Source organism: Triticum dicoccoides, chromosome 3B (assembly GCF_002162155.2).
Source record: "Triticum dicoccoides isolate Atlit2015 ecotype Zavitan chromosome 3B, WEW_v2.0, whole genome shotgun sequence".
Classification (NCBI taxonomy): Eukaryota; Viridiplantae; Streptophyta; class Magnoliopsida; order Poales; family Poaceae; genus Triticum; species Triticum dicoccoides.
The window spans coordinates 4,541,899-4,553,949 of record NC_041385.1 but is presented as its reverse complement, the minus strand read 5'-3'; the positions used below and the strand labels follow the sequence as shown (position 1 = coordinate 4,553,949).

At 46.8% G+C, this 12,051-nt stretch overlaps 2 protein-coding genes across 3 annotated transcripts; both read left to right on the top strand.

The window, feature by feature from the left end:
• Positions 1–258: 258 nt before the first annotated feature.
• Positions 259–1,921, top strand: LOC119274264 (cell division cycle protein 123 homolog). Its single transcript, XM_037554934.1, has one exon. It carries the CDS (start codon positions 367–369, stop codon positions 1,591–1,593), a length of 1,227 nt encoding a protein of 408 aa, XP_037410831.1. The 5' UTR covers positions 259–366; the 3' UTR covers positions 1,594–1,921.
• A 1,244-nt stretch (positions 1,922–3,165) lies between these two features.
• Positions 3,166–7,128, top strand: LOC119274263 (transcription factor LATE FLOWERING-like). Of its 2 annotated transcripts, none has more exons than XM_037554932.1 (7): positions 3,166–3,388; positions 3,473–3,561; positions 4,326–6,082; positions 6,197–6,298; positions 6,420–6,485; positions 6,587–6,652; positions 6,783–7,128. In XM_037554932.1, exons 3-7 carry the CDS (start codon positions 5,600–5,602, stop codon positions 6,888–6,890), a joined length of 825 nt encoding a protein of 274 aa, XP_037410829.1. In that variant the 5' UTR covers positions 3,166–3,388; positions 3,473–3,561; positions 4,326–5,599; the 3' UTR covers positions 6,891–7,128. The 2 variants fall into 2 exon arrangements, with proteins under 2 accessions (XP_037410829.1, XP_037410830.1); XM_037554933.1 differs by having other exon boundaries at positions 3,459–3,561.
• The last annotated feature ends 4,923 nt before the right edge of the window (positions 7,129–12,051 follow it).

Genomic DNA, 12,051 nt, shown 5'->3' with positions numbered 1-12,051 from the left:
TTTTTGTATTTTATGAAGAAAAAAATGAAGTCGATGATAAACAATTAGTAAGAGCATTTATCTTGAAAAAATGGATGAACATTTTTTTTTGAAAATCTATGTACAAATTTGGAATTTGATGGCCATTTTTGTAATTCAATGAAGAAAGTTTGAATTTTGATGAACGTTTTTCAAAACAATGCGGCACGAAGCCCAACGAGTACAGAAGCCCAACAAATGCGCGTACTAGTAGGCCCAACGCAACCCTCCTGAGGCCCCCCCTCGTTCGCAGCCCGGCCTTCCCACCACGCGAACCGCGAGCACGACGCCGGCGACGAGGACCGACGCCGAGCGCCGCCGCCGAACCCAACCGACGAGCCGGCGGAGATGCTGCTGGAGGAGCTGCTCCGCTGCCAGATCCAGGAGTGGTACCCGGCGTTCCGGCGCCACACGGTCCCCACCGCCATCATCCCGCTCCCGGCCGCCTTCCTCCGCTACCTCGCCGGCCGGACCGCCTACCCCGGCCCCGACGGCCCCGACGAGGGCGAGCAGGGGCCGCTCCCCTTCGTGCTCCCGACGCTCACCTCCGGCCGCGCGCCCTTCCCGCCGCTCCAGGGCCACTTCCCGGACCCCGTCTCCCTCCTCGATCGCGACAACACCGACCCCCTCTTCGGCGGCTCCGGCTCCGACTCCGACGATGACGAGGGCCTGCCCCCGCCCGCGTTCCCGGAGCTCGAGGCCGCGGTGAACGCCGCCATCGCCGGCCTCGGCGGCGCCGCGCTCCCCAAGCTCAACTGGAGCGCGCCCAAGGACGCCGTCTTCATGGCCGCCGACGGCACCGTCCGCTGGACCTGCTTCGCCGAGGTCGCCATGCTGCTCCGCGCCTCCGACTGCGTCGCCCACGACCTCGTCTCCGCGCGCCGCTCCTGCCACGACTTCCTGCGCGCCAAGCCTGTTCGACGGAATGCCGCAGAGGGCGGTCTGAGTGATCCTGGTGAGAATTGCAGCGATGGAGGTGCCCGTGGCGGTGGGAGTGGTGCGCCGGAAGAGGATGCCGAACAAGAAAGCAGTGATGATGATGAGACTTGGGTCGACGATGGGTTCCAGTACTACCTCGCGCTCCGCAAGTGGTACCCAGGCCTCCGCCCCGAGTCGGAGTTCCGCTGCTTTGTGCGGGGGCGGAAGCTGGTCGGTGTGTCGCAGAGGGACCCGTCTGCCTACTACCCTTCGCTGCCTGGGTGGAGCGCTGAGGTGCAGCCTAAGACCGAGGATTTCTTCGAAGAATTCATCGAGCCACAGTTCGCTTCAGAGAATTATACGTTTGATCTGTATGTGAGAGCCGATGGCCGGGTGAAGCTGATCGACTTCAATCCTTGGGGTGGCTATACCCTGCCGCTGCTGTTCACATGGGAGGAGCTTGAGGAGGAGCAGAGAGGGGAGGACGAGCTGGAGTTTCGAGTGGTGATGCAGCAGGGTGCAGTGAGGCCAGGGTTAATGACAGCAATTCCGTATGATATGCTGGATTGGGGGGATGGCAGTGGGTGGGATGTGTTTCTGAAGAAGGCTGGCAATGAGCTCGACAGACAGATGGCATCATTAGGTGTGGATTCGTAGTCGTGCCCTGCTCTACAACAAGGTGCTTGAGGACTCCAGTAGGTGAACAAGTGAAGTGATGGCTCTTGGTAATGTTTCATCTGTCGAACACTAGAAGTACAAGCTTTCTTCAGATTGTGATGCAACTTCGCGATACTAGGCTGTTCTCTTTTCTCTTGACTTCTGTAATGCTAGGTTGCTAGTATTGAATTACCTCGTGTTGCTTTATGTCAGTTATATCTTAAGATATTTACAGAAACATGTCTGTAGTGGAAGTTTGTGGCTCATGGCTGAAATTTCAGTGGTTCTCTTATCTCTTCAACATGAATACACCCCCTATATTTATTTCTTTGCTGTTTCATATGTATCATCAGCTTGTATCTACCCTATTTATTTTGGCACTTCAAATTGAGGCAACGGTTTCAACCTCAAACTCTCTCCCAATTTGAATCAAACAGTCTTAACCTTGAACTCTCCCCCAGTTCACATTTCAACCTTGAACTCTGCAACGGTCTGGTTTAGGATCCTGTACTCTTAATGTCGTTTCACTGAATTTAACCCTGGTATTCGACATGAGGCGGTGGACACGCCACCCAGTTTGGGGCCGACTTGTCATTCATTCTTTCTCCCCAAACATTGCCACAAATCCGGTTGCTGATGGCACTCCTGTGAGTGAGTATGGGACCAAAGAGTATTTATGTGAGTTTGCTTGATACCCCAGCCAAAAGGGATATATTGAATAATACCCAGGTTATAGCCCGAGGGCCTGGCACATGTAGTCTAATACTCCTTCCGTCCCATAATATTATGGGGTAGATGGCCAACTTTGTTCTCATCAACTTGAAATTGTCTAGGTGTTCAATACTTCAGTCTGTTCCAAGGGAAGTGTCTCATTCTTGGAAGATCTGCCCCTAGCAAAGACAATGTTTTACCTTTTTCTACTGTTAAACTCCTTTAACTCCTGAGACAAGTGACTCTACTAGACAGTAGTAATTCAGTTGGCTGTATACTTGCTTGTGCTATTCAATTTCTGTGAGCTACTAAGCTTGTCCTGTAAGGTGCTCAACTGGCTTATAGCTTATAGATAAGCCTGAAGCTATTTGGGCAACCAAACTAACAAGTCATGAGGTCCTGCCTAATTGTGGCCCATTTGCTTGCTTTGAATCTACTATGGCAGGGCTGTTCTGTTTAACGTTAAGCCCGAATAAGTTAGCTGTTCGGTTCAAAGTCCTAACTTAACTGGTTAAGCATATTTAAATAATAGGCCAAAGCTTAAATTGGGGCAAATTACTTGCTCTGACACTGTTATGGCAGGGATGTTCTGTTTAATGTTAAGCCTGAATAAGCTGTTTGGTTCGAAGTCGTAACTTAACTGGTTAAGCTTATTTAACTAATACAAGGCCAAAGGTTAACTGGGCCAAACAGGCCCCATCATAATCTAGTGTCAGTAGGCATGTCATGTAGGCAACACGAAGCTTACCGGTACCATGTTCTTTGTTTTCGAAATTTCTGATGATGTCATGTTTTATAAATTTTCTCCTTGAAGTGAATTATGACGGTTGTTTTGGTGTGGTTATTGCTTAACAAGGGTGCAATTTACTTTTGTGTGCCAATTTTAACTGAAGGGTGAAAGAAGCGTTACTAGAAATGCTATCTTGGAGCTGAGGGTGCAATGTCTCAGCAATGCCTGAAATCCTGATCCGTATCAATGACTTGCATAATGCACTGAATTTCCTGCCCCATAACTGAAGAATTCCAGAGCTCGTCCGTAGGATATGATGAGCTGTATCCTGCAGTACCTGGGGTGCGTGACAAGGTAGAGTTAACACTGCCTAGCGATTATTAATTCACGAGCATATTACTACTGAATCCTAAGTCTTGAACAGGTTATGTTTTGCAGTGCATGCTGGGACCTGAACCAGAGGGGTACCTAGATAAAAGTAACTGCGAAGCAACATACTTGGAGACGCGTTTTGATGGCTCCACGAGGTAAGAGACTCTAGTCTATACAAATAACCTCAGTTGCATTGCATATCCTGCTGTCAGTAGTATATATAGCCTGCACATCACTGGAATGCTGGCGTTACTCATCAGTAAGTACCGAGTATTGACTAAGCTGCTTAGGGACAAGATGGTGGGTGGGTACGCGTGCCGTGGTCGGCAAAGGGGCAGCTAGCTAGCTAGCCTTGGTATCATAACCTGTAGCTGTACAGCCATTAGAGAATTCAGATAAGAAAGAAAACCATTAGTGAATTCAGATAAGAAAGAAAGCATTAGATAGTTCAGATAAGAAAGCCACACTAGAAAATCCATCTGCAGGCTGCTCGAAGCATCAGCCGTCCATATCCCCCCATGCATCTGCCTGATCAACAAGGAATAGTACAGGCGTGCAGCACCAGTTGTTTACTCGAACCCTAGCATGTATATATGTATATATAATTGTAGACGTCCTTGTGTAGTCAACTAGTCATAGAAGATGCCTTATTATAGTACCCTGTACGTCGTTTCCAATATGCATTCCTACAGCGAGATGCACGGGGAGGGGCTCCGTCGGGTTGGGTCGGTAGGGAAAGACGACGTGGGTGCTCCGCGACTGCGTCGCACGTCCAGGGTTTATCAGTTTATACTCGGGGAAGGAGGGCTTTGTTTATGCTCCTGCAATAAGTGTGACACTTGCAGTGCTGAGCTCTGCTAGCTAGGCCATGTGAAGCTTTGAAAGGCCACACTGTGTTCATTAATCAGGCCATGTACAGGGAATTTACCGGGTCGATCGTGAGCGCACGTCGAAGCCGGAGGCGGATCCTGATCCGCGTGGGATGTCCACGGGGTGTTTATCCTGCGCATCGCCCCGGCACAAGATATTCTTTTAAGGTACGTGTGAATAACAAACGATTTCCCATGTGAGTAGGATACGCATGGATGCTTCCTCTCAGTTTACTGCATTTGGTCCAGTACTTTTGAGCCACGTTTACGATGACTTGGTCTGGAGAGCATATATGTATACAATTCTACATTGGTACCTGGTTTCGTTAAGTCCGCGGCGAATTGCTGCGTGCAACTGTTGGTGATCTGCATTAGTCGCTAATGAAGGTAAAGTTCATGTCAAATATATTACAGTGAACACAAGAAACTAGAATTTGCTTCCATTAATTGGAAGTAGTAGGAGATAGTTTCTTGTTTTTGACATAACTGTGCTAGCAGGTGCCTAAACCTGACCAATATTTTGTAACCTAATAAATATTTAGAAGAAATATGTACTCTTGTACGGCGTACGGCTGATCAATATACCAGGGAAATAATTGAAGTTACCCAATATAAGAACCTACACATATTTTTGCTTGGCTGGTACCTTACACATGGGCTAGCTACCTTACACATGGCAATGGAGGTTGAGAGGGAGGCTGCATTTATGGGAGCATGACATCCCAGCTAATTATTTGCATTGCAGTTCCCCAGCAAGCTTGTTTCATGCATGCATGCTAAGCCTGAACTGAATTGAATACAAGCTTGTCACAACGTCATCACCACCTAGCTCCCCTCCCCCTTGTTTAACTAATGTAAACAGCATCAACTTGGCCTTGAATGCCACATGAAGAGAGAGCCCGGATGTGGAGGAGTATAGATTATGTGGCACTGGAACATGGGTGGAGGGGATTAGTTCCACTTCTACTACTACTACTACTACTTAATTACCTTACTTAGCTGAGCATAACAAGGGAATTAGTCATGGGTCCACTGCTGTCTGTCTCCCTCTTAGCACTTGACCCCATATTCCACTGACAGCTCAAGACCTTGCTGGCTCATTAAGCTCTGCACACTAGCGCCTACTCGATTAAGAAACCCCTCACTCTATATAAGTAGCCGCATGCTTGCACGTCTCATGCATTCACAGAGCCTAGCTAGCTACCTGCCAAGAGCTGCCCTGAACCCTAGCCAGTAGTAGCTTCCCGGAACACCGTCACCAGTAGCTCGGTCTCACCTAGGTGGGGAACAGTGACACAGAGCAGCTAGCTGCCTAGCCTAGCCAATGGCGAGCAAGCGGGCCACCACGCGGGAGCTCCGGGCGATGTACGACGACGAGCCCTCCTCCATGTCCCTCGAGCTCTTCGGCTACCATGGCGTGGTCGTCGACGGTGACGATGAAGACGACGACACTGCCACCGCCCTGCCCCAGCTCTCCTTCGTCGACAACTTCAAAGGTGGGTGCGGGTCGGCGGCGGACTACTACAGCTGGGCGTACAACGCCTCCGGCGGGACGCCGGGCGCCTCCTCCAGCTCCACCTCGTCGGTGCTCAGCTTTGAGCATGCCGGCGGTGCCGGTCATCAGCTGGCTTATAATTCCGGCACAGGCGACGATGACTGCGCGCTCTGGATGGACAGCATGGCCGATCATCAGCACGGCGCGGCCAGGTTTGGGTTCATGAACCCAGGGTCGGCCGATGTCGTCCCAGAAATCCAGGAGAGCAGCATCAAGCAGCCGGCCAAGTCTGCGCAGAAGCGCTCGAGCTCGGTAAGTACCTACATCAAATTTCTCCTCCCTTGCATCACGACACATTTCTGAAACTTTGCATCTAGTCAATTTGAGTGGGAAAAAAAACTGATAAGTTTCCTTCTGTTTAATAAGGGTGGTGAGGCGCAAGCAGCGGCGAAGAAGCAGTGTGGAGGAGGCAGGAAGAGCAAGGCCAAAGTTGTCCCTACCAAGGATCCTCAGAGCGCTGTTGCAAAGGTAGAATCAGCATGAGTCAATTTCTCCCTATTGCTGTGGTGCAAGATTCTTTGCACTGCAAGAAAGTTGTTTCGACGAAGCTGAACTAATCCATGTTACCCGATCGATCATGGATCTTTAGGTCCGAAGAGAGCGCATCAGTGAGAGGCTCAAAGTTCTGCAGGATCTTGTACCCAACGGCACGAAGGTGTGTACCATGACTTCTTCTCATGCTTCAGCACGGTTTTTGTGTGAAAAAATGACCTGGTCATTAGTTGCTAATTTTCTGAATGGAACCAACTCCTGTAGGTGGACATGGTCACCATGCTCGAGAAGGCAATCACCTATGTCAAGTTCCTGCAGCTGCAAGTCAAGGTACGCGACGATCGGTCATCGATGCGTCGACTACTCTTTCGACCCAATTCACATCTATGAACTACATACAGTCTCATGTCGGATCTATGAATTATAACCCGGTTCGCGCATATTCGGTGTGTGTGCGCAGGTGTTGGCGACCGACGAGTTCTGGCCGGTGCAAGGAGGGAAGGCGCCGGAGCTGTCCCAAGTGAAGACCGCGCTGGACGCCATCCTGTCTTCCCAGCAGCAACCCTAGGCCATGGATGCATGCATCCATGTTGAATTTTTATCCAAGTTTTAGATGATCGCGGCGGCACGTGTAAGATCAGAAAAGAAAAGAGAGCACAAGCTCTGGAAAAATACATGGCAGATCATGCTTTTGCTTCACTCCTTTTAGATCAATTCTCCTTGTTTTTTATGTGATCGGGATTTGAAGTTCTGAGCACTGTAACTAGTCCAATAAAACCTAGATGAACATGATGTTACACAGCTTAGTGAAACCTAGACAGGGTCCCGCCATCGCGTGCAATGAAAATAAAGTTGTTGTTTCTATTGAAACATAAAACCATCTTCTTCTTTTCCAGGGAACATAAGATCCTCCCCTTGATTTATACAAGAACAACGCACGGTCGGATTCAGTGAAATGTTATCTTGAGTTCTTCGAATTAGAAAACTGAGCTATGGGGATTTAGATCAAAGGGTATTTGACACCACATGGAAAACAAATGAATTGTACAAAGAGGCTTGAGTGCAAACCAATCCTCAGGAAAGAAAATGTCCCTAAGGATTCATTCGCATTCTCTAAAAAAAATTCCTTTGAAATTCCAAGGATCCAAACTAAACCTCAGGGGTTTGGATCCAGAGCTCCTTTCAATCAAAGGAACCCTAAGTCCTGAAATGGCAACAGGGAGCCTTGCTGAGATGAAAGTAGTTGTTTCATTAATTTGAACCAAAGATCAAAGGGATACAAAGTTTTTACAAGTTTGAGATGAAAGCAGTTAAAATCAATTCCGCGTCAACTGGAGTTTGAGATGAAAGCAGTTAAAATCAATTCCGCGTCAACTGGGCGGCGGGCCTGAGTAGCATCCATCCATCCATGAATCGCGCAAACCTTATTATCTCACCGGGTCTAGATCTGAGGTTGACAAATGAGCATTTGTCAGGGATCTTAGTTAACTTTTTTCGCAAACAAAAAGGGATCTTAGTTATTAACAAAGTAAATCGCCACAGAATTTGTACAGAGATTTTCTGCTACCAACATTTTCGCAAACATCGGAGATCGTGCGGCTACTTGTGTTTTCTTCTCTCCAGGGTCAAACAGTTTTGTAATGCAACTGGAATTAATTGCAGTTAGTGCGTGATTAGAGGAGGCTCGAGACAACTCCTTAGGATGCTGCTGATGATGATGCCATCATGTCTCAGTACAGTGGGGACACGAATTTCTCATCAACAAAAACACATTGTTACTGAGTACAGTAGAAAAAAAAATGATCTAATTGCACCATCGTTTGCGACGAGCTGTAATTTCTCGTGGTCTACGGTCACTTTGTAGAATCCGCGTAAGAGTTTACGGTAAGAGTTAAACTTAACCTTTTACCCCTTTATTTGTGTGGAAGTGTTGAAAGTTACCCGGTTAAAAATTGTGTTTCTAGTTTTACCCATAGTCGTCATGCATTATTTCCGCATTTTTGCCCCCATCCCAACAACCTCGTGTGGAAGTTGTCCTAGAGGCGACATCAACAAAGTATGACAATCATAATTAGCTAGAATTCTCTTGATTCTACTGAGTGATACCTGCTCTAAAAGAACATTTAGAATCGTACGTCAAATTATAGTGTTGCTTTTTTTATTCCTTAAATGTCCTTGAAACCCGAATTCGCAATTTCACTGTCTTCAACTTAGTTTAGTTACCAATACGAAGTTAAATATGAAAAAAAATGCATACTTAGGATTATAATTATATAGTCTTTTGGAACAAGTGCCCCTCAAGGTGGTGTTAAATGAGCAATATGTGATTTTTAGAAAGTACTAATAACTAGTAATTTCCAGTGTTGATAAGCGGTCTCGAGATGTCAGGATGGGGAAGGCTGGTAAAATAGTACAAAATGTGGAATAATTCACGACTAGAGGGTAAAAAGAGCAAGAAAAACAACTCGTGGTTGAGAATGGTAAACTGAAACTCGCGGTTAATTGTCACTTTCTAAACTATTGAAACTCGCGGTTGAAAATGGTAAACTGAAACTCGCGGTTAATTGTCACTTTCTAAAGTTCGTGTAAGAATCTGAGGAAAATTATGATCGTTTGCTGTAAAAGAAATGATGATATTCACCCTGTATACCACATGGTTCTGAGATAATTAGAGTGCTGGATGAAGAAACTTGAGAGCTAGATGGGAAAAAACAAGGGCGCATTAGGTGCTCTAAAATGCTTCTTCTGAATAAAAGAAAAGAGATTGTAGCTGACGATCGCACCTATTAGTGCTAATAAGTGCACGATAACGCATCATCAGATGCTTGACATGTGGAACCGACTGTCATTTACATCGCCCATCACGAGATAACCGATCCGATTATGATAAACAACGTCGTTGAAATGCTGCTAATCCCTAATCAGTGCGGTATAATGATGGCCAGGAAGGCAGGAAATGATGCAGGGAGATGCTGTGCCATGCAACTGGTCGGTGCCTTGAATGCAGAAAATAAAAACAGTGATCATGTCATGTGGTCCTAAGATCCAGAGATTTCTATCTAGGTTCCAATCGTGCAGAACCAAGGTCGGATCGCGGTTTCGGCCATGTGACAGCTCCATTACTCTAGTTGTTGACAATGGGTGTTGCAATATGCAGTATAATGTAGTACAAGCCAAACAAATCAGAGTGAAGATCCAAGCATGGCTGCCATGAATCAAAGTCAACACTGTCCCATGCATGATTTTAGCTCCATAAGATGTTTCATTTCCCCTAGGAAAATATGAATCGGTTGATGTTTCATGCATCATATCTCAACAATTTGGGACACTACAAGAAATATTTTACCAGCGGTTCCCCACACATTTTCCCTCACAAGAAGTATTTTACCGGCAGTTTCCCCACACATTTTCACTCACAGAAATATTTACCGGCGGTTCTGTGCTTTGGAGGTTCGAAAACATAGGTGTCATGCGTGTGTTTCTGTGGGCATGGCAGTCTGTCCCATGTGTGGGTGAGGTCACATTCCAGCAGAATAAAATCTAAAGATTCTTGCACACCATCTACTACTTTATGCATTATTCTCATTTCCCAGCCCATTCCCATGTGACTTTCGAGCATGAATCTTAGAATTTTAAAACCATCGATACCGAGAATTCATGGCACCCCATGTCATAAAAAATTTGATTGAACCGATGCCGAGGAGACGTGAGGAGCATTACGGCATTACCTTCCTCGCAAACTTCAAGTTGCTTTCTCTCCTCTGCAACAACAAAATAATCAGTAAAATGACATGAATTTAATGCACATAACTTGCCCATCTATTTCTTTTTCTTCTCTTGTTTTCTTCAGAATCAGACGCCCATCTTCCTTGGCAGCACACTGGAGTAGAAACCAATGAACACCATTGATGTAATTTTGGACTGAACTCTGGCACTTTTGCCACCCTCTGTAGTACAGGCAAAGTAATAATACTGCGATAACAAAAAAACTGAAGCGAACTGCCTAGAGAATTAGACCATTTATAGAGTCAAGGGCAGTAAAAGGACTCCTCTGATCACATAAAGGAACATGTATCTTACTTATGGTATTAAGCATTTAAGCCATCTTCACAGGAAACAAACCTGAATTGCACTGTTGCTCCTGATTACCATGACCTTCAAGGTTCTTACATGTCATGATTCTGAAAAACACAGACTGCTCACCATAATTCTCACTATGAGATTTTGTGCAGAGACTACAAACAAACCAGCATTTTGCAGCTTAGATGAACTATTTACATGATGAGAACCTATGGTACATGAAACAGACGCCACCGAACTAATCTAGGATCCTGAATTTCTGACCATTTATTCCTCAAGAAGACTCTGGACCATTCACAGCATCAGGAGCAGTAGCAGACTCGATTAATCTCTCGAAATCAATAATGGTCGACTGAAAATTGAACTGGTACCCACTTTGCATCCACGATTTTATACACATTGTAGCCTGCATGCTACTAAGAGGAAGGCAGTACTGCTGCTTGTGGATACTGTCCCCTTTGCTTGTGAACAGTTCTTCAGGATCCAACGATGTCCCTTGGATTGCCAAAAAGTCACGGGCCATCAATGAGAGCCGCGGGTAACGGGAGGAGTGGCCCTTCCACCATTCAAGAGCATCAGTGGAAATCGGTGCGGGGGGCTCCGCGAGATACTGAGTGAGCTCATCAGCGGCAGTGCTCATGCTGACACGACGGCGTTTGCGAATAATCTCTTCGGCGAAGGAGAACGCGCCACCATCGTCGGTGTTGTCTTGCTGGGTGCTGTAGCCATTTCCGGGAGCTTGGAAGATGCTGCTGTAGTCTCTGACAAAATGGTCCCTTGCGTCCTCCAAGTTGCTGGTGGAGTTGAGGGCGTCAGGGATGAGCTCCCCTTTGATCCTTGGATCAAGAATTGCGGCCGTGAAGGTGTAGATGTTGTAAGCTTGAGATGTGAAGTCACGAGCTGTCTTGGACATGTCCCTGGCGATTTTCTCAAACAATTTCTGGTGGCTGCTGTCATGGCAGACATTGATCAACTCAAAGACATGGTCCATGAAGAAGAAGACCAGTCCAACAGTTGGTAATTTGCAGGTACAAAGGTTGGTCGTAGTTTTGTAGAACGGCTCAAGGTACGAGTGCAATGAATTCACCACTGACTTCTCCTCGTCACTCAGAACCCAGTCCCTCGACCCAAAAATGTCTTGAAACTTCTTGATGGTGTTATCCATCGCGTTAGGGGCCTGAAGAAAAAACATTAAAGAAACGTGAGCAAAAGAACTAACAACCGCGATGGAAAATAAGATGCAGGCATGGACTGTGCAGTACCTTTTTTACTATGTCGAGCACATTGTAGTTGCCGTTCCAATTTGCCGAATGATCAAGAGGGAATTTACACGGGCCTTCTTGGTAAACTTCAGTCCAGTGCTTAAAATCCACCATCATCTCCTGGTTTGAATTGGTCTCGAGGATAAACTCGCGGGCCTTGGACAGCACAGGCTTCACATTTTGCAGGCCATCTTCGATGATAACCTCTAGTGCCTTTGCGGCACAGGGGATGTAGCAGAAGGGGAGCTTCCGGGACTCGAGCTCCCGCCTGAGCTCTTCACAGGCATGGATAGCATGCTGGCTGTTATTATGCGTGCAAGCAAGGATTTTCAAGTCAATGTTAAAATCCTGCAAGACAGCCAGCAGAACTCGCAGAATGTCAGCACC

Excerpts from the sequence above, each read along its gene's own strand:
- LOC119274263 (XM_037554932.1), top strand. The coding sequence starts at position 5,600 with ATGGCGAGCAAGCGGGCCACCACGCGGGAGCTCCGGGCGATGTACGAC. Across the intron at positions 6,299-6,419 it reads CTCAGAGCGCTGTTGCAAAG|GTCCGAAGAGAGCGCATCAG; the intron begins GTAGAATCAGCA and ends ATGGATCTTTAG. Across the intron at positions 6,653-6,782 it reads TCCTGCAGCTGCAAGTCAAG|GTGTTGGCGACCGACGAGTT; the intron begins GTACGCGACGAT and ends GTGTGTGCGCAG.
- LOC119274264 (XM_037554934.1), top strand. The coding sequence starts at position 367 with ATGCTGCTGGAGGAGCTGCTCCGCTGCCAGATCCAGGAGTGGTACCCG.